The 23,380-nt window shown below is 32.6% G+C and overlaps 2 protein-coding genes across 6 annotated transcripts; both read left to right on the plus strand.

Moving 5' to 3' along the window:
- Positions 1-2,322: 2,322 nt before the first annotated feature.
- Positions 2,323-11,951, plus strand: LeuRS-m (Leucyl-tRNA synthetase, mitochondrial). Its single transcript, XM_085946808.1, has 6 exons — positions 2,323-2,568; positions 4,630-5,091; positions 5,592-6,996; positions 7,483-7,730; positions 7,861-8,094; positions 10,216-11,951. Exons 1-6 carry the CDS (start codon positions 2,479-2,481, stop codon positions 10,447-10,449), a joined length of 2,673 nt encoding a protein of 890 aa, XP_085802934.1. The 5' UTR covers positions 2,323-2,478; the 3' UTR covers positions 10,450-11,951.
- A 6,512-nt stretch (positions 11,952-18,463) lies between these two features.
- Positions 18,464-22,766, plus strand: LOC147072276 (uncharacterized). Of its 5 annotated transcripts, XM_085947766.1 has the most exons (4): positions 18,464-18,625; positions 19,085-19,196; positions 19,291-19,434; positions 19,670-22,766. In XM_085947766.1, exons 1-4 carry the CDS (start codon positions 18,615-18,617, stop codon positions 19,715-19,717), a joined length of 315 nt encoding a protein of 104 aa, XP_085803892.1. In that variant the 5' UTR covers positions 18,464-18,614; the 3' UTR covers positions 19,718-22,766. The 5 variants fall into 5 exon arrangements, 1 of the variants encoding a protein (XP_085803892.1); XR_015070724.1 differs by lacking the exon at positions 19,085-19,196 and having other exon boundaries at positions 18,477-18,625; positions 19,291-19,545; positions 19,670-22,765; XR_015070723.1 differs by lacking the exon at positions 19,085-19,196 and having other exon boundaries at positions 18,477-18,625; positions 19,670-22,764.
- The last annotated feature ends 614 nt before the right edge of the window (positions 22,767-23,380 follow it).

Below are 23,380 nucleotides of genomic sequence, written 5' to 3' on the forward strand. Positions count from 1 at the left end.
GTATATTGTCTATGGTTTCATTTGATTTGTTTCGTTCAGGTTGAAAGATACTACTTGTGCCATTTTGTGTTTCCTGATAGGAATTTAAAAAAAATCTGGCAATACTTTAGCCAAAAGCAGTGTGTCCATTCGTACTATAATTATAGTATTTGTACTATAATTTTGGTCCGCGTAGTATGTACGATATAAAACAGGTATAGTACGCCAAAAATACTATAATTTTGAATAGCTGGAAAAAATATGTAAAAAGTACTAAAATTTCGATATTTCCGTTCGACAAATTGGTGCAAAGTACTATAATTTCACAATATAAGAAGATTTGGAGAACTTTGAAAAAAAATTGCTCGAAAAACGTAAAAAAATCTCTTAACTTTGGTTTAAAATGAAATTTCTTGAATTCGTCGGTAAGCATTTTTGGTCGTAAGAGATACCTAAATAAAATGGGGTCTCGGAGTTTCTCAAATTCTCGGTGACAAAACAGAACAGCCAGGGGAAAAATGAAACATTAATTTTTGTGTGAATCTATTTATTAATTAAATTTTAAACGAAATACATATACTTATACATAAATATTTAATATTTAAAAAATATATCATTTTTTAAGTGAAATCATCATGGTATAATAATACTTTATTTTTTTTTACAATACTGTTATTTTGAAAATAATGCATTTTTTATATATAGAGTATATAAAATTGTATAATGTAATCACTGCATGTTGGCCATTTGGCGTAAATACCTATATTTATCTGTTTGATTTTGATAATCATGCACGACTATTGCCACTCGATTACTAAGTTTTTCATACTTTTTCTTTATAACTTCAAGACGACCTGTATAAGCACTGGCTAATAATAAGCGGGGTGCCGGACGAAATCAAAAATCACGAATAAATGCTTTTTTGTCTCCTGCAAAAAATTGCGCAACACTAACACTTATTTTTAATTGCGCATATTTTACAAGAGAGTCAAAAATCATACATTTTGTAAAAATTGCGGAATTCAACAAAAGAGTTACGATTGCGCATTTTTTTCAGGAGAGACAAAAAAGCATTTTTTTATCTTTCTTACTTATTTTTCGGGATTTCGACCTAAACCCATCATAGGCTTGTCGGCAACACCGAGTTAAGTTTATTTGAGGCTTTCTAGCGATTAGTAATGCAGAAATTAGGTATATAATTTGATTTATTATGGCGTATTGAAAATCTCTGCTATTAAAAATCTATCAATATAATAGAGATAGGACAATTTCAATAAATTAATTTTTTTTTTTTTGAAATATAGTTATATTTATCGTTGTTCTGTTTTGTCATGTTCTGTTTTGTCGTGTTCTGTTTTGTCGTGTTCTGTTTTGTCTTGTTCTGTTTTGTCACCGAAACAAAAAACCTATACAATTTCAACAGTGATGACAACGCGTACTATATTATTTCCCCAAATACTATAATTTTGGAAGACTATAAAGCCTTCCCCAAACCAAAGCGAATATTCGCAGCGAATTCGCAACGCCCTCGCTATCGCTGTCGCTACCGCTTGGATTTGATGCGAATTTCGCGTTTGGCCCCACACCAAAGCGTCAGCGACGCAGCCATAGACTAAATAATTTTATTTACGCGCCAGATTTAAAATTGTAAATATTATTAATATTTTACGCCAATTATTCTATAATTTTTATGAATTAAATATGAAAAATACACGTACACTATAGCGCTTTCAGAATTGCTACAACTTTTACCCACTTTGCGTAAAGTGTATTTTAATTATCTGAAAACAAGATGGCAGCATTGGGTGCAGCCATAGACTAAATACTAATGTCAAAGTGACAAGTCTTGACAACAGTGTTGCCAACCGTACTATAATTATAGTATTTGTACTATAATTTTTGACCGCGTACTATGTACGATATACGCCCAAAATACTATAATTTTGAATATCGGGAAAAATATATAAAAAGTACTAAAATTTCGATATTTCCGTTCGACAAATTGGTGCAAAGTACTATAATTTCGCAATATAAGAAGATTTGGAGGACATTGAAAAAAAATTGCTCGAAAAATGTAAAAAAATCCCTTGACTTTGGTTTAAAATGATTTTTTTTGAATTCGTCGGTTAGCATTTTTGTTCGGAAAAGGTACTTAAATAAAAAGGGGTCTCGGAGTTTCTCAAATTCTCGGTTATTTTTTTCTGAGAAACATAAAACCTATACATTTTCAACAGATGACAACGCGTACTATATTTTTTCCCCAAATACTATAATTTTGGAGGCTCTGTACTATAATTCTACTTTGAAAATATGGCAACACTGCTTGACAAACAAACAAAATGTACTCAACAACGGACGACACTTTGAAAAGATGGCAACACTGCTCAAATATGAAAACGTCACTTTTGTGTTAACCTGTTAACCTCAAATCATAGTGCTCAATCAAATCCATCTAATATCCAACAAGTTGATTATTTTTAATAAACCCTAAATTAAAGAATGGCTCTTTTAAGAAAAAACATTTATAAATTGTTTGCGTATAGAAGAATACAAGGATGGAAATGCTTTTCTAGCAGTATTAATAAGTGGGTGAGTGATATTCTAATAATCATTTAACTGTCGGCTAAAAAATCATTCTTTATTATTAAAATAATATATTAATTAAGTCTCTAATACTCTTATAATGTTCTCTGTTCTTTTAGTTTTTGAGATAGCTTCTTTTATTTATTTTACATTAGTTTAAAAAATAACTGATCTCCCAGATAGTTTACTTTTTTTTCTAAAAAAAACTTTCATTTATTACACAAAATCGATAAATACTTGGGTGTAAAAAAAATATTATACCTACATACAGTACTCTGTCAGTAATCCGCCGCTCGATTATCTGACAACTACTATAACCCGCCGTTATTTTTACTAGTTGAAAGCATAAAATCAGGCTCTATAATTCGCCGGAATTCGATTGTCAAATTCAGTAGTCCGCTGCGTACAAGTTTACAATGCTGATGAGACGGGCTTATTTTGGAATTACCAGGGAGGAAAGTCCCCAAGGACCGCATCACAATTATGCCGTGCTCCAATGCAACCGGGACACACAAACTGAAGCTTTTGGTCATAGGAAAATCCAGGAATCCTAAGCCATGCAAGAATATCTGCCTCACTGAATAACTGGTTTTGTCAAGTGATTTACTGATTAATATTTAGTTAATCAACTTAGTTTATAAATATGTGTAATTTAGTAAATACTTGATTTTGATTATAAATAAAACCGTGATTTTCTAGTACAAATTTCTCAAAAAAACTATTTTTACGAAATATGTGTTTTATTTGTTACCATATTTTGTATGTATGAACTATAATCCACCGCTTTCACTAATTGGACACTTGTCTGGTTTTTGGGGTGACGGATTACTGAGAGAGTACTGTATAGTGATTTATCACAACAATATGAAAAGAAAACACGGGTTTATATTTTAGATTCCCATGCAAGATTATATTATTTTTATACATAAGAAAATAGTATTATGGTTATAGTTATTTAAAATCAGCTTTTTACAGACGGTATTCAGTCACAGGTTGGGGCGACGAGGTTATTTACACTTACTTAATTTCATTATTTTTCACCTCTCATCAAAGGAGAAGACTGACTGTTTTTTTTTTTAAATCCTTTTACTCCATACATTGTATAACTGTAAAAAAACCATCCTTGAGATCTCGACTTCTAGAAATTTCTGGAAGCAGGCGGCTTTCTAACAAAAAATCTCATTAACCAAACGAGGAATGTTGATTCTGAGATTTTTTTGATTGTCACAAGAGAATGTCCAGTACCTATTAGCGAAGCAATGTGGAATTGCATGATGTTGGAATAAATCACGATTTAGCTCAATGTGTATTTTTACTTTGGCTGTGATTTCATTAGACTTTCGTGAGGCGGTCCAAATAAACATAGTATTATAGAGCCAATTAATAATAATTGTCTTAAATTTGGTTTCAATACATATGTGTAAAAGTATTTCTATTGATCTTTGTGTGAGATTAACAAGCTTGCATTTACATTACGTGTTGTATATTTGCGACGTAAGTAATTCTAACTATTCATATGCCATACATCCTTTTTAATAAGCACCACAGTCCTAATCATAACATAATGATACATTGTATGCAAACTAATTATTTAAACGAATGGATTATTACTTTCTCTGTTATAGAATCATTTAGAATATAATATCATACCGTCCGACTACTGCACCCACGACGGCCAAGTGGTAACGCTTTCGCTTAGTAAATCGATGGTCTCCGGTTTGAATCCCTATTTTGGGGATCACTTTGCAACAGAGTTGCTTTCCAATGTGTGTTTGGAACTAGAGCGTGCACGTAATATGTTCAGCATGTGGCTAACATTCATTTCTCTCAAAATAATGTTATAAAACCTTTTTGCCCAAGATCTACACTGGATTATAGAGTCAATTGAAAAACTGACCACCTGTAGTACCAATACCACATATTATTCTACAAACTACACGCATCCCGTATGTAAAAAGCTGATTAGTAGACATTATTTTTCATTTGAATTTTGTTACTGCTCGTCCTGCCTAGTACGAAGTGCAGAATTTTTACAGAACATTTTACACCATCTTTTGGTTATTTCAGAATGATGACCTTTCATCACAAATTAAAAAAGAGATTGAAAAACAATGGAATCACTGTGTCCTTAAGAATAACAGAGAATTGGCCACACCATCGGATAAACCTAAATTCTACGCTCTGTCAATGTTCCCTTACCCATCGGGTAAGTTACACATGGGCCATGTTAGAGTTTATAGTATATCGGATGCAGTTGCAAGATTTCATCAAATGAATGGAATGCAGGTCATCCATCCGATGGGCTGGGACTCATTTGGCTTGCCCGCTGAAAATGCAGCTCTAGATAAACATGTCGCTCCGCAAAAATGGACAGAAGAAAATATTGCCAAAATGAAAAGTCAATTGATTCAACTGGGATGTTCATTCGATTGGGATAGAGAGTTGAATACCAGCAGTCCAGAGTATTATAAATGGACGCAATTCTTATTCCTGCAACTATATAAAAACGGATTAGTTTATAAAAAAGAAGTAAGTTATCTTTTGAACTCCAGTCGCTCACGTCCAACATTCTTTTTTCTGTATGTAGTACCTACGCAAAACATAATAATATGTGAATTTCATTGTGACAGGTAGGACGGACCTAGGACAGTCATATCGAAAGAAAGTATCTGAGTATACGTCAAAAAGTATCGTAACTTTTTGACGGACATTATACCATAATATGTTTTAAGTAAGTGACGTAACGTCTGTTAATTTTGGTCACAGCCATTATAATGCGAACATTTATTATGACTGAAGTATTAATTTTGTAATTTGGTTGTCTATTCATTTTTGTAATTTTTATAACTTGTACCTGTGACAATGTCTATACTATTGAGTCTTTTTGCTTAGCTAAAATCTATTTAGTTACGGATTTAACGCATATAGTGAAATAATTAATAATGATATAAGTTGTTCATGAGTAAATAATTTAATTCAAAAGGCAATTTTATGGATATTCATTTACCCAATTTCATTCTATATTGCAGGCATATGTAAATTGGGATCCTGTCGATAAAACTGTTTTGGCAGATGAACAAGTCGATATAAACAGTTGTTCATGGCGATCTGGAGCCAAAGTGGAAAAAAAACTTCTGAACCAATGGTTTATCAAAACTACGGTATTCGCAAAACAACTCTATGATGGACTGGACGACCCCATTCTGGTGGATTGGAAAGATATAATACAAATGCAGAAACATTGGATAGGAGAATGCAATGGAATTACTGTAGATTTTAATCTATTATGTGATACAGACAAAATAATTAAGAAATCAAGTATACCAATTTGGACGGACAGACCTGAATCATTATTGCACTGTCATTTTGTAGCAGTTCCACCAAACAGCATTTTAGATAAAATTGATTATGTTGAATATGAAAATGAAAAATTTAAATTATTGTCAATTATGGCACACAATCCGATAACTGAAAAAAATTTACCCATATTTGTAACGAATGAAATTGTTTTCGCTGAAGGATCAGAAGCTCATCTCGGATCTCCAGATATAGACGATGAAGACCTACAATTCATTATACAAACAAAGATACCGTATAATAGAAATGCCGCATTGTCCAACATGTCATTGAAGGAACTTCATGAAATGAGAAACACTATATGTGAAATTGCCAAAGACAAAAACATCGGCGGATACCCTGTCAGTTCTAAACTTAAGGATTGGTTGATTTCACGACAAAGATATTGGGGTACGCCAATTCCCATTGTTAATTGTGAAATATGTGGAATTCAACCGGTTCCATTGGACCAATTACCTGTGGTTTTACCAGACATCCAGAAATATAGTAGAACTGGTATTTCACCATTGTCAGATATTGAACATTGGATAAATACAGTTTGTCCAGGATGTGGAGGAAAAGCAACCAGAGAAACAGACACCATGGATACTTTTGTGGATTCTTCATGGTATTATTTGCGATTTTTAGATCCAAAAAATGATTCTCTTCCATTTGGTAAAAATAGCGTATCAAATATGCCAGTAGATATATATATTGGGGGGAAAGAACATGCGGTTTTGCATTTGTATTATGCCCGTTTCATGAGCCACTTTCTGCAATCCATCGGACTAATACCAGAAAAAGAACCATTTAAAAGACTCTTAGTTCAAGGAATGGTCATGGGAAAATCATATAAGATTAAGGACTCCGGACAATATATCCCAGAGAGTTCTGTAAAAATAGTGAACGTAAAAAAAGGCACAGCTGTTACAAAAGATTCAAATAAACCGGTTGAAATATTTTGGGAAAAAATGAGTAAATCTAAATATAATGGAGTTGATCCGTCAGATTTATTTGAAGAATACGGATGTGACACGACTAGACTTTTCATTCTGGCAGATGTATCCCCAGTTTCTAATAGACATTGGTCCAATAATAGTGAGTTAAATTTATTAAATAAGTCACCGCATGCAATGATGTTTTATTATATTAAAGAACATAGATAAAACAAAGATAATTAATAAATATCTTAACACTGGATATGTGTCGCTGAGTTTCAAAACCCGCTATAACACTTTTTCATTTTGTTGAGAAAATCAATAAAAACTTTTTGAACTAAAAAGGTTTTTGAATGTTTCAGTAGTGTTATAGCGGGATTTGATAGACACATTGATTTTGTTTCATAAATGACAGTTAATCGTAGCGGTTTTTGAAAGAGGCGATAAAATTTTCATGTAGAGATTTTAATAACGAATCCAACGATATATATATCTTAATTATTTCAAAAAAGTGTTATAGCGGGTTTTGAAATTTAGCGACACATGTATAATATATATATCAAATGCTCCATCTTGAAACTGAATGATGATTTACTTTCTTTTACTCGATAGCATACATAAAACATATTATATCAATTTGTTTCAGCTTTTCCTGGAGTATTAAACTGGCAACATCGCCTTTGGCTTGCTGTGGGTGAATTTAGGAAAGAGCGAATAAATATAAATAATGTTGAGAATGAAAAAATTTTTCAATCCAAAGACTTCCAAGAGCAGGATAAAAAGATGTGGGATTCATTGAACTATTTTGTAACTTCGATTACATTTAACTTTCAATATACAAATCAATTAAGTGTTGCTATTTCACGGCTTCAAGGTTTAACCAATAGTTTGCGTGTGAGTACATTATATAATTATTTTATCTTTACTTTCCACCTCTAAACAATGTCTTCTTTCATAATCGCAACACTAAAAAAATATTCAACAATTTATTATCATCAGGTTATAGGTTATATTTTTTTTTTAGAAAGCGCATCCTAATATTAAAGCGTTGAGTAAAAACTATGAATATGCTCTAGCGAGCCAAATAATAATGCTGTCCCCTCTCGCTCCGCACTTTTCTTGTGAATTATGGGAAGGATTTATTAGCGCCGATGGAAGAATACAAAATGATGATAGTTTAATAGCATGGAACAAGAATGTTCTCGAACAAAACTGGCCAAAAGTTCATGAGAATTATAAATTGGACTTAATATGCACTGTAAGTATGAACAAAATCTAAGAGTTTGTCACCTCCGAAAGGGGGGGGGGTGTAGGTAAATGCGCTGGACCCCCCTGATGATGTAATGTCATGTCAAGTCACGGTGGTATCGTCTGCTTCTTTCGGGGACATGTTTGTGTTGATTGACAACGCGGAAGTACAGGCGAAAACAGGGCGTTTATTGTTCGGAATATGAATACAATAAAGTACAGCGTACAAAATATTTAACAAAAAAATATTTAAAAAAAAATAATTAAATTTAAAATGGCAGTGACGCCGGGAGCGCGGCGCCACAGCCGACGTCACGCTCCTCGAGAGTTCGAAAACCGAATGACCCTAATAGGGGCTGGTAGGGCAGAGTAGGTAGTAATAAATACCCAACAAACAATTCACAATTATTCTATCTCTGACAAATGACAAAAACAGCCTCTGGCATATGTACCTGGCTTGTAAGTAGGTACCTCAGGTCTCATATTTCAGACCTTTTCTAGGTACATGCTTTGGAAAGGGGCTGTGAATTTCTTGGAATTATTACTACCTTCTGCATTTCTTTGCTTGTTAGCTACATATTTTGAAATATTTGAACTAGGTACAAATACATATTTTTTTCAAAGTAATCTCAAATCATATATTCTAGGTGCTAGGTACATTGTATGGCTGGGAACTTTGCTTCCAATATTGGTCAAAATTGGATGAAATGTAGGTAATAATATTAAAAAAATGATACCTATTAATAATTACTATTTGCTTACGGGCTAGAAATTTGCCTCGCAGTCGATCTGTTCATGTTTGCATGAATCAGCCCAATGATGATTCAGGCCTCATGGCCTTGGATCCTCTGAGGATGCCATGGTTTAGACGGTATCAAGTTGATTAGTAGCCATAGAAAAATTAATATATAAGCTGGCTGCTATCAATTGTTTATAGCTGCCATCTTTTGGACATATGTTGATATTTCAGTAGGTAATGTCTATAATATGTATGCGATTTTTGTTGATTCATTTGAATTTTGTAATCATGATGGTTCGGTGTATTTAGTGGCCTATGTACAATAATTGACGTAATCTTTCCTTTCACAGATTTCGTTTGCATTCAATATTTAGGGGTATTCTACACTAGCATGTAAAAACCGCGGGTTACCGGCCACCGACCACATCTAAATTTTGCAAACTACATGAGATTGTCAAATTACTGCAGCTAATCTAGGCACGCACAATCACATGCACAATGACACTGATCACGCACAATGGCAAGCAGGCAACCGCTCACTAACACCTCCAGATATGTTCCATCTGCAGCCTGCTTTCCGAATGCCTCCCTCGCGGCCGTCAAAATGCTCATCTAGATAGGCTCATTATAAACTCATGGTACTGTTTGATAGCGCGGTTGGTAGCTGGTAATCTGCAATGATACACCTGCTCGTATAGAATGGCCCTTACACAAAGATAGTCGCTCTACGAGCTAGTCCAAAATGGGTAAAAAAATGCATCTTGGTTTTTTTTTTCAATGTATATTTGATCTAGCGCAAGGACCCAGTGGGTTGAGGGAATGGCTTACAACTATCTGTCATAAAAAAATCTGTTAATACAATCTCCACTCTACCCATATGCTCCACTCGAGATTGAACAGGGTAATTTACTTTACAAGTAGACCGCGGTCCGTGTTTGAAATGCTGAATGTATGTAGTAATTAATAAAACAATACCATACATTCATAATATATTCATGTGTCTGGTGTTTATTTTGACACCTTCAAATTTAATAATTGATGAAATTGACTGTGTAGTTGCAGTTTTTGACGGATGCAGGCGACTAAAGTTGTGAAGTTTGCTTTAAATTAATCTGCAGTGCAAAATGACTTGCAGCTAATTTATTAATGAGTTTTTTTCAGTTTTACTTTTGTATATATAGGCGTCATCTTTTAAAAAAGGTTTTCTTCAACATATTTGGAAAGAATTTGTCTCTTCATTAAACAAATTGATCGACATAAGTGTAGTTAAAATTGGTTCAGTATGTTTTTAGTTAAAAAACAGGTAGAAAAAATAAGTTTTAAAATATTAACGAATTGAAGATATTTTATTCTTTTATTACTAATATTGATGTTATCACTTATTTTTTTCAGATAAATGGACATGAATTTGGCCGTTTAAAATTGCTTCCAATTGAACTGAATAACTTGAACGAACAAAAGGCACTCGATTTGGTTTTACAATCTGACATTTATGGAAAATATAAAACTAAAGCCATATCCGATACATCACTTTCTCTATACCCCAATTGTAAAGCAATGTTGACTATAAACACTGTGCAGAAACCAAAAATACAACAAGAAATCTGTTCAGATGTTGCACAATAAAATTAATCATTTACGGTAAAAATGCTTAAATTTTCGGCTACAGTTGTATTTACAATTCCCAGTGATCTCTTGAGAATAAATTTATTAAAAAGTCTTTAATATCTAAGGCCATTAATATATACTGTTATAATAAATTTGTTGTGATGTTTCTAAAAAACACTTAATGTTAGCATCAATGTATGTATTAAAGTAGAGTTATCTTTATCAGATAAAATATAATACAATGTCTAGATTCAGTATCACATGAAGAGAAGACTCATTGCTATCAAGTCTGAATTACAATACAAATACATTCAGCTTTGTAATGTAGAAGCATTGCAGCAAAATATCCATGTACCATAATATGATGAGTATTGGATTGAGTAGACACCCCACCCCACCAGGCGCATAGACAGTATTTTTAAATCTAATTTTATGTGATCTAGCATCTAGAAGCACTATTTCCTCAGTGAGAATGTTCGGTGTGAATTATGACTTAAGAGGTATTAGCATGTGGGCATCTCAGGTTTGAATTAGAGTGAAGCATTAACATTTTAAGTAAACTATAGTGAAACTTTTTTCTCAATATAAGTATTTTCCATATCAGGTGTTTTGACATGTTTCTTTTATATTCACCGTCATTATTAATCTGTTTTTTCAACATGGAATACCGTGTTTTAAACAAAAATAATCTCAGGTGTTGCCAATGAGTTATGTGAGACACGTTATGTACATTTACACACACTAAAGCTTGATATGCATTTTATGAACTTATGCGTTGAAATGATTTTATAGAATACTTTATACAGGTATTTTGAATAGATTTTCAAGTCTGTTTGAAAATTTCTAGATACATCCTCCTATAAAATAAATTTCTTTCTGGCATCATTAGTGCACCATTCCTAATAGTTAAGCACATGCTTTTTTATATAAATGTGTTTAACCGCATGGACCCAATAGCTAAAAGCTACATCATTTAAAAAAATCTGTACACCAAGGAGGCCCAGATACTCAGTCTGTGATACAAAAGTAATTTACTTTTTAACCACATATTAACTTAAACTGTTTACAAAGTATTTTGTTGTCATGTTGCCCACTAACTACCCAAGCGACAGATAATGCAACAAAAATCTTAGTATGAATTATTGTCATTGCCACAATGTAAAATAAATAACAAGTTTTAAGTAAACACACTAGTAATATTTAATTACATGTAAATGTTTTGATAGAGAAATCATCAATGAGAATCATGAGAATGTTGAAATTGAAAAGAAATCCGTCAACCAAAACCGAAAATTTTAAAATTCGCTAGTAAAAAAAAATTTGGGATAATAAAAGCCCTAGACTTTGAATCATAATTCTTAAATTCGACGTGAAAAAATTATTTGCTAATAAAGGTCTAAATAAAAGGTCTTGAATTTGATCTAAAACAGATTCGGCCGGCAGAATATTCGGGCTGGATGAGTTGAATAGATGGAGTTGAGAGGATGAAAAAGAAATCAATAAACCTATCATGAATTCTCAAGAAGAAAATATTTTTGAATTCGAGAATTCTCCAATCTCGAGAAACAAAAAATGTCAAGGATTCACAAGCTCTAAATACATAAAAAATACCTAATATTTTTCAAATTATCCAGAGCCTGTCCAGATAGCACGATTTGACTCGCACGCTTCCGAGGTACAGGTGCCCCAATTGAGTTGTCTACATGCACTAATGACATGTAACATCTCGCTCCCGCACGCCGGACTCACGAGTACGCCCAAGATGAATTACTATGGCGGCAATAATTGCCGATAGTTGCAACAAGACGTATTGTTGCGTCTACGTATTGAATATTGTCTGTATAGTAAACTCACACTTTATATGAGCGCAAGACATATTTGATACTCTGGCGGCGAGACTTGCGCCATCTGGACAAGCTTTAAAATCAGTCTTTTGCGTAGCTATTATATTCTGTCAATCTGATTCTTTAAGGGGGGACATGCTCGTCGAAGGTCAAAATTGAGTTTTTATTGTATTTTCAAACCATGATCCTGGACACTCCTTAAACGTTGTAGATAATCTATTTATATAACTTTGAAGCCTTATTATCCTTTATAGTTATTTTAAACATTTAATGACTGCATACAGTATTTTTATTACATAAAATAGTATTCTTTTAAACCTCTCGCTCTAATGTTTCAGAATATAGTCATATTTTGGTACATAACTGTGCAGTGGTGTTAAGATTTTTTACATTTATTAATTTTTAAACGCATTTATAAAACCATTAGTATAATTTATTACGAGATAATTTTTGTAAAATATTCACGATAAAAAATTATATTGATAAATATCGGCAAGATTAACATATTTGAAGATGATTCTAAAGATATTTATTATAAGCTATGTCTTTGACCATTCAAGTGTGATAAACATCTTATGAATAATGATTGCTTTATAATAATTATTGACCTAAGAATAAGGTAGTGTTTTTTTGAAATACGCCATTTCTTTTGTCATTCCCCAGTAGTTAAGCTACAACATACGGCCGTAGCCATAAATTGACAAACTATAATTGAAGTAGGGAGTAAAATGATATTGACGCGCGTGTTTGAACATGTACCGTTTAAAAAAAAAATTTAAAAAAATCGGTTAGGTACATGTTCAAACACGCGCGTTAATATCATTTTACTCCCTATTTTAATTATAGTTTGCCAATTTATGGCTACGGCCGTATGTTGTAGCTTAACCACTGGGGAATGACAAAAGAAATTGCTTATTTCAAAAAAACACTACCTTATTCTTAGGTCAATAATTATTATAAAGCAATCATTATTCATAAGATGTTTATCACACTTGAATGGTCAAAAACATAGCTTATAATAAGTATCTTTAGAATCATCTTCAAATGTGTTAATCTTGCCGATTTTTTGAATAATAAAATGCCTAATTCTTGTCAAATTTGGGATCACAGAGATTATCAATATAATTTTTTATCGTGAATATTTTACAAAAATTATCTCGTAATAAATTATACTAATGGTTTTATAAATGCGTTTAAAAGTTAATAAATGTAAAAAATCTTAACACCACCGCACAGTTATGTACCGAAATATGACTATATTCTGAAACATTAGAGCGAGAGGTTTAAAAGAATACTATTTTATGTAACAAAAATACTTTATGCAGTCATCAAATGTTTAAAATAACTATAAAGGATAACAAGGCTTCAAAATTATATAAATAGATTATCTACAACGTTTAAGGAGTGTCCAGGATCATGGTTTTAAAATACAATAAAAACTCAATTTTGACCTTCGACGAGCATGTCCCCCCTTAATGGTTATGTATGTTTTTAAATTTCAATATAAGAAAGTTGTGAATTTGATTCCCACTCAGTCCCACATTTTTTCTAGAATTTTTAGAATGGGTAGGCTATGTTTGGGATTTTTCAAAATTATGTATTTAAAATTTTTCAGCAATTGACTTTTATTAATTGGTTTTACTTAAAAAATAGGCTTATTCTCATGTTTCAGTATAAATAATAATCATTTGTTGCTGGGTAAATAAATATACAATATCGTGTGGTTTCCAATATCTAAGATAAAAATGATATAACATATAAATACAGAGGAACATGATGGAAAAATGAACTCTACCTGCATTGTAATAAGGATCAATTTGCAAAGTGCGTTCATTTATATAAGTACATCATTATTGTTTTTCTTCTACCCAACATGTTTGTGGGCTAACTTAGAACAATACTCTACCTATATTGAAAGAATCTCTCATGATTTTTGTAAGAACCTTACCTGAAACAATTACTTATTGTTGTGTTCAGATATTGTGTGGAATTATTGTATATCCTGTACATGAATGGTCTCAACCGACTTCTATTCTGTAAATCTGTGTAATTTTTTTGATTGACCGTCAACTTATTTTCACAACAATTTAAACACATAGCTTTATTTACACTATCTAATTAAACCACTGTAATAAAATATATATTTTATGATGATCAGTAATCAATAATGTTGCTTCCTACTATTGAATGTTAATAAAAACACTTTAAAAGTGATAACTGTTGTTTTTCTTAATTTTTAGATACCTATGTCCTATTTTCCTTTCAAGTAACTTTTATTTTAAATTTCTAGATCTTTTGTAAGATAAACAAATCATATGACGATTTGCTAAAATATTAATCCATAACATGCTAAATAAATGTGTATGATTCATTTCATCTAATTAATCATTTGTGTGAGATAATATTAATAAATGCATTTCCTTTGCAGTTGGTTTACATTACAATATATGCATGCCTAGAGGAGATTACAATATAGAATTAATGTTGAATCATAGTAGTAAGTCCATAATTTGAAAATGCAGTGCCACCCTAGTTCCAATCAAGTATCTTATCTACGTTTCAATCTCCCATTGAGTAGGTTAGAAGCAAAACGGTTTCTCTTGTATTAATAATAATAGTCTGTATCAATTTAATTGAAATTCGTACTTATATATTTAAAATTATAATTAAATTATTTCGTATATATCTAAAATTATAGTACGGTCCTACAAACCTTTCTAAAGTCAGCCAATTTCAAAATTTCATTCGAATGTCAGATTATGTCCAGTTGCTAGTCTTGATTGGGTAGTTCGGTAGTTTTAGACTGTGGGTCCAGTGTTGCCAACTAATATTTTTAAAATTCAGTAGTTTTTTCATCAATATATCAGTAGATTGACAAAAATGTATGAAATTCAACGATTGTCTTTGATGAAAACGTGCATATTGACATAATCTCACAAGTGTCTTAAAAAATCATGTAAAAAGTGACTTTTATTCACCACAAATATCATAATTTCTTCTTTTCCTAACCTAAATTTCAGTAGATATACTGAAATTTCAGTAGACATGGCAATACTGTGTGGGTCCCACATCCTGTACCAGTGCTGCCAACCGTACTATAATTTTGGTCCACGTACTATGTACGATTTATAACAGTTATAGTACGCCCAAAATACTATATTTTGAATATCGGAAAAAATATGTAAAAAGTAGGTACAAAATTTTCGATAGGTATTTCCGTTCGATAAATTGGTGCAAAAGTACTTTAATTTCGCAATATAAGAAGATTTGAAGGATTTCGAAAAAAATTGCTCGAAAAACGTAAAAAATCTCTTGACTTTAGTTTAAAATGAAATTTCTTGAATTCTTCGGAATGCATTTTTGGTCGGAAGAGGTACCAACCTAATTAAAAAGGGGTCTTGGAGTTTCTCCGTTATATTTTTATTTGTATATTTTTTCCCCAAATACTACAATTTTGGAGGCTCTATAATGCCACTTTGAAAAGATGGCAACACTGGTCTGTACACAGTACCGTTGGCAGCACTGACTACGCATTACGGACAGCGTTGCCATGTCTACTGAAATTTCAGTAATTCCACTGATATTTTTTGTCTTTATACCTAATGAATTTAAGATTTTTTATGAAATCTGCTGATATTTGTGTTCTCCATAATATTTGTAAGTGAACTGATGATTATTTTAATAATAAACTTGAAATGATTAAGTAATGCACGCTTGAAAATTCGAAAAATAGGAAAAATAAGCAATGGAATATCTTAATATATAAAGATTAATATTTGTTTGTTTGTTTGTTCGTATTGTATGCGCTGCCATACCGTTCATCCGATTGCGATAAAACTTTGTTAACTTATTGCTTGCACTTCCGCGAAGAGTATAGGCTATATTATCTTATATATAAAAAATGAATGTCTGTCCTTCTGTCTGTCCCGTATGCATTCCTATACCATTCATTCGATTGCGATCTAATTTTGGTAAATGGTTGTATGCACACCTGCAAAGGTTTCTGAATAAGAAAAATCATCATTTTCTTCTGCTTCATCATTCTATTTTCTTTTATTCGTATGGTTCCTATACCATTCATCCGATAGCGACGAAACTTTCGTCAGCTATTGTACGCACACCCGCAAAGGATTTTAAATTATAAAAACCATCTTCTTCTTCTTCTTCTTCTTCATTATATCTTCTTTTATTCGTATGGTTCCTATACCATTCATCCGATTGCGATGAAACCTTCGTCAGTTGTTATGGTAACACCCGCAAAGGTTTCTGAATAAGTACAACCATCTTCTTCTTCTTCTTCTCTATCATTCTATCTTCTTTTATTTGTATAGTCTCCATACCATTCATCCGATTGCGATGAAACTTTCGTTAGTGGTTGTGCCAACACCTGCGAAGGTTTCTGAATTAGTACAACCATCTTCTTCTTCTTCTTCATTATATCTTCTGTTATTCGTATGGTTCCTACACTATTCATCCGATTGCGATGAAACATTCGTCAGTTGCTGTGGTAACACCCGCAAAGATTTCTGAATTAGTACAACCATCTTCTTCTTTTATTTTATATTCTTCTATTCGTTTGCGTTTCTATTCCATTCATCCGATTGCAATAAAACTTTCTTCAATAATTGTGCCAAAACCCACGAAGGTTTCTGAATTAGAATAACCATCTTCTTCTATTCTCAATGAAACTTTGGTGAGTTGTCGTGCGCATGCCCACGAAGATTTCTGAATTAGAAAATCATCTTCTTCTTCTATTCGTATGCGTTCCTATACCATTCATCCGATTGCGATGAAACTTTTGTCAGTGGTTGTGCGCACATCTGCGAAGGTTTCTAAATTAGTATTACATAAAATACAACGTTTGTTGTTTGTTTGTTCCATGCAATTTTGTTTTTTTTTTACTACATATTAATAACATTAATAACGCTTGCATATTTTGGATTCGATTTTAATTTAGTGGTCTTTTGTTTGACCTTTACTCCTATTAGAATTATTTTCATATTGCCATATTGTATAACACAGATATTTTAATATAAAAAAAATAATTACCTCTTATTATTTTTTAAATATCTAAGATAAATGTAATCACGAAGCGACCCTGTGCGAAGCCGGGTACTTCAGCTAGTTTTTCATAAAAATAAGCCCTCGTTAATTCTGTACATTAGATGATAAACCACGGAAGTCCAGTTTTTACCGTTTCTGAGTTAAATATGCAGAAAATTTTGTTTTATTTCATTACACAAAATGAATAAAACACTGAAGTCCATAAATAGTAAATTAACCGATATAGCTAATTAAAAAATTACTGAAGTCCAATTCACTTTAGTGCATAAACAACGGGTGTCCTTTTTACTATGTTTATGCTCTAATAAAAATGTTAATAAGCCATTATAATAATTCCATAAACACGGAAGTCCACCAAACGTTAGGTAGGTACATTTATTATCTATACTATAATTTTCGTTTTTCTTTGTACAAATCCACACGCGCAGTCGGATTTCGATAAAATTTGGACAGTAGACGGGGGCCGACGAGCCAGAGTGCGTGATTGAGGTCTCGAATTTCAGATTTAACCCGTTGCAACCCGGGGACAGTTTTACGGGTTTTGCAAAAAAAAAGTCGCCGCGTACAAGGTCTTGAAACGAGGAAGTTAATGCCGCAACCCCCATTTTTTATTGAAAATGTCGCTAGAATGTGTACATTTAAAAAATATTGGCGCTTATTTCAGCTTGATCGGAGGTCATATGGCAAAGTTAGATTATAAAAACTAATATCCGCCAGGTTGGCGCGGGCGACGTGTTATGCGTAGATCGGAATGCTTCACTCACGAACAATAATTGTATGTAGCCTCCCCCAAACCAAAGCGAATATTCGCAGCGAATTCGCAACGCCCTCGCTATCGCTGTCGCTACCGCTTGGATTTGATGCGAATTTCGCGTTTGGCCCCACACCAAAGCGTCAGCGACGCAGCCATAGACTAAATAATTTTATTTACGCGCCAGATTTAAAATTGTAAATATTATTAATATTTTACGCCAATTATTCTATAATTTTTATGAATTAAATATAAAAAATACACGTACACTATAGCGCTTTCAGAATTGCTACAACTTTTACCCACTTTGCGTAAAGTGTATTTTAATTATCTGAAACAAGGTGGCAGCATTGGATGCAGCCATAGACTAAATACATATACGAATGTCAAAGTGACAGTTGTGTGTTGACAAAATGTACACGTCTTCTGAATGCTTATTACACGCTGAAGATATAATGAGATGGCGTGCGACAAATTACATCGACATTTAATATAACCTTACTTTATGACAGGGCAAGATTGCCATGGCTCATAGGTAAGATAGATTTACTCAGTTTCATAACTGCACATATTATAAATAAGCATTTACCATGAAGGGTTAACAGGATTTGAAGGTAATATGCTATTGAAATAACATGTCTCCGTTATTTGAATTGTAGGTTTTGACTATTTTGCGTTTCTACGCAGAGGGAGCGTACCAAAAACGGGTAGGCCAAGTCTTCTGCGCAATGAGCCAGGCATCAGTAAGCAGATGCATAGGAAACGTGTCCGATGCTATAATAGCAGTGCTTAGTAATACTTACATACAGTCGCCATACAGCGCTGACAGTCTTTAGTGTTGTGTTGATACCCTCTGATCAATTTATACAATATTACAATGTACATGTCATGTAACTAGAGTAACTGCGCATAGACACAACAAGTAAATTACCTACTCAATAAGAATTTAACGGGAATATTATTTTGTGTCGGTAAAAATATTTTTTAATTTCAGACTTCAAGAAAGGGCAGGTTTCCCGAAAATCATTGGGTGCATTAACTGCACCCATGTGCGAATATACCCGTCATACTTGGAGACTTTCAAAAATGAGCGCAGAAAATTTTCTGTAACTGTGAAATTCGTAATAAAATCTATGTTGTTTCTGATACATTCATATTCATTACGTATAATATCATAACATGACATTTATTTTTATGCAGGTATCTGACATGGACATTCTGGCAGTGAGTGCCAGATTTCCTTTGAGTGTTTATGACCAATTCATATTTAGTGGATCGTTGGTAAAAACTGAAATGAAACATCTACAGAACGACAAGAATTGGGAATTTTGTTTTATTAGGGAAGTATGTTAAACTTTACTTTACTATGGCAGTACCAGTAACAAATATTTTTGTTTGGTTTATATTCATCCGTATTTTGTATAGGTACTTCAAAGGAATCAAAATTTTGCATAGGTATGAATATGATATTTAATGAAACAGTTTTTTAATTATTTAAATCCTGATTTCTAATATTTTTACAACTTTCAGTCGAAAACATATTCAAATTAACAGACTGTGTATATTGAAATCATTCTAGTGCCACCATAGGCCAGCCAGACTCACTACACGGCTGCCCGCTGTTTGACCAGGGATGTGATTGAGTGTTTTTGGATAATGGACCACACCAGATCGCATAGCTACAGCAACAAGTGCAAGACCAACCGTGGCTATACATACAGTATACATGTATATATTAAATATAATTTATGTATATTTATTTATGGCTTATACACCGAAACAAAATATGTCACTTAACTGTACTTGAATATTTTTGCAGGATCATTCAATAAAAAATACTTGGTTTAGGTTAAGAAAGTTTTAATAATCATTTTTGCACAGAATACAAGAAAAATATTTATATAATTATTAGAATTACAATGAGCTTTAAAAGTAACACGATATTGTAATAAAATGGACAAATATGAAAAAAAATAACAATAAATTGTATATAGATAGGTAGACAGGGTTCAGATGATTCTGGCAGTGCAGGCGACTCATTTAGGTGTCAGTATTGTTACTTTCAAATGACAATAACACCGTTCCAATGTGATTCGGTCGTGCCAGAAGACTCTGTCCTTCCTCTATTTAGTAACCGGGCGTTTTACAACTTTAAATGAAAATTAAGTGGGTATATAGATAGTATATTTTTTCTAGTACAATATTATTTAATTAGGTGACTTTTTATTTCTTTATTACTTGAAATGGTGTTTATATGGTAGATGGATTATAATGGTTTTGAAATATAGTTATTTTTGTTAATTCTACTTTAACTGAGTCATTTACCTTGACAGCTGTTTCGGCACATAAACTCATTTTCGGAACATTCAACAATAATTTGTGATTATAAAAGAGCTACAGGTCACGTAGCAAATTAAATACGCTTAGTTAAATAATAAATACGTACCAAATATATTACAAAATACACCACATACATCCATCGAATATGGTATATAAAATACAGATTCAAGTATCAAATAATTCTTGGATAAATAGATGTTTATGTAAGTATATGTTTTTTTAAATACTTACATGATACTGTGTTGTATAACATTTAAATTTATATTTTTGATTTTGATTTACATACTTAAATGTACCTACATAAATTTGTAATGTACAGTAGGTACTTAATTACATTTTTAACATTAGGAAATTACCATTATTCGATTCTATCCACCCGCCATGTCTATAATCACCCCAACGCTGGATAGAAAGAGACATCACACAAAATTGGCTGTTTGATAATAAATGGTAGTTTAAAAATATTTTAGAGTATGATTATGTCCATAGAAACAGGTTTTAAGTCATTCATATTTGTCCGAATAATGTGTAGCAGAAAAATAGAAATTTTAAAAAGGGTCTATTCAGTATTCACCCCATTCTACGGCAAACATTTTTCTTAATAAAAATAGGTACATCAATAGAGGAATCATAAAATGGACCTTGGCCCTCGCCCACGCCTTATTCATCCTTGTATATTATATTATCACACTTAATGTTTTGGAAAATTCATTAACATTGTGCACAAATGCCACTTTTGTTGATTGACACTTCACTTAGTTGATCTCTTTGTTCACGTGAAGTACAATAAAAGTATGTAGCAGCGAAGAACTAGAGACCGAAAATAGTAGAAGGAGCTAGAAGAGGCTTTCATCTAGCAGTGGAATGACCCCGACTGATGTTTATGATGAAATATTATTTTATTCCTGTTAATGCCGGGGGTTTCATTTTTAATTTCTTCTGGTGCTTTGTACCTACGTTGAAAGGTTGAAGATCTTTGCGAAAATTAAATTCATCACAAAGCATTAGTATATCTCCAACATCATTCAGGTAGGTATCCATGATGATAATATAATATTATGTACTTAGAGGAGGTATCTGACCTTTATATTTACATGCACATAAAATTATTAATCTTATTGCCTAATGCAGACCAAGATATACCTACCTACATAATATTACATGAACAGAAGTTTAAGAACATCTCAATTAAGTTTAAAATGTTTGTAGGTATACAAATTAATGTGAAACAGAAAACATTGGTTATGTTAGATAGGTACATGGAACATGTAGATATTATCTTGGTTCGCGGTCGGCACTGGGCAAAACCAGTTTATTAGCTCAATATACCTATACATAATGAAGGAAATATATACCTAGTAGGTATATAGGTACATAATATCGTTTTTGTGATTGAGGTCTCTTGAGATCAAAAAACAAACACAACCTAGGTATGTCCTACTGTAAATAACCCGATAGTAAGTAGTATGTAAGGTTTTTGGTCTAAAACCTTACAAAATACCACAATGACGACATGGAGTACCTACTTATCTACCTATATGTATATTATATCTTTAGCTACAATAGAAATGCTATGCTGCATAATGTTAGATGCAAAAAAATAATCTTAAAGACTAGGTACCTATCTAACCTAAAAAAATATTATCAACGAATATAACATGGGTATTTACGTGACCGATACCGAATATGATTGAAGTAGGTATTGTAAATGATACCTAATTATAACATTATTGATATGACTGCTCGAAAGTCGAAACCAAAACGTCAAACGATCGCAATAAGTTAGAACTGTCAGTGCACTAACAATCAAAGTTATAAAGTTTCTGTTATTCAAAGCTGTGCATGACGCAAATTAATATGTATTTTTTAAATATCGGGACCTTAGATTAAAGTTATTTATTTATAATAGCGTATTCATCCTGTCAAAAAACTTTACATACTTTGGTTAGACAAAGATACCTACATAATATTATTATGACGACCTTCATACCATTTTCAACAATTTCCCTGCCAATTTCATCCCATATCTTATCTTTCTTTCTTATGTTTTGTAGTCACTGTCAGAGAAATCATAAAGGATTGGATATTTCCGGACCAACTCGATCAGCTGCTCAATGTCTTCGCCATTTTGATTTTACTAATTCCCTTGGCGAAATTGTCCGCCGCGAATAAATTCGCTGTCGACAGAGTTCCCGAAAATCGCAGCGAATATTCGCTGCAAATTCGCACTCAAGACGCAAGGCGGTCGCGCAAGCGTGCTCTGTCCCGTAAGCCAATACGAGCTTGATTGGCGAATAATTCGCTGCGAATATTCGCCGCGAATATTCGCTTTGGTGTGGGGGAGGCTTGTAGTCGCATCAGAGCCGGAGTGCGTGGTCGGGTCCCGAATTTCAGTTTTAACCCGTTGCACTCCAGGGAGAGTTTTATAATAATACTTTGTACTACTTTTTAAGATAATTATTTAAATGCAATAAATGTACTTACAAAAAAAATAAAAATCTAAAATATTATATTTTTTTACTTTTTTAAATTCAATACTTTGCACTCTACGTAACTCCCGGGCAGCGCCGGGTGATACAGCTAGTTATACATAAATAAGTATTACAAAAATGTTTGATTTATTCTTCAAAGAATATAACCATATGAATGAACCCAAAATTGTGTCTATCGCCATATACATATTCAAAATGGATTTTTAATCAAATAAAATAAAAATTTAATTCGGCTTTCATTTGCCAAGCAATGACACCTGCGACGCCCGCGATAGCCCTAAGATGTGTCTTAAAGATGTTAATATTTATTTTGAAGAAAAATCAATGATACCTTTTGGAAGACCACATACAGGAAGCCACTGCAATTAAAGAAGATTGATAAAACTCTTGCAAAAGAAAAATCTACCAGTATGAATGTAATAATGGTTGCAGCGCTCGGAATGGAGCGGAACGCCCCG

This window comes from Rhyacophila brunnea, unplaced genomic scaffold, assembly GCF_057557595.1.
Source record: "Rhyacophila brunnea isolate RB1 unplaced genomic scaffold, BYU_Rbru_1.0 scaffold_2, whole genome shotgun sequence".
Classification (NCBI taxonomy): Eukaryota; Metazoa; Arthropoda; class Insecta; order Trichoptera; family Rhyacophilidae; genus Rhyacophila; species Rhyacophila brunnea.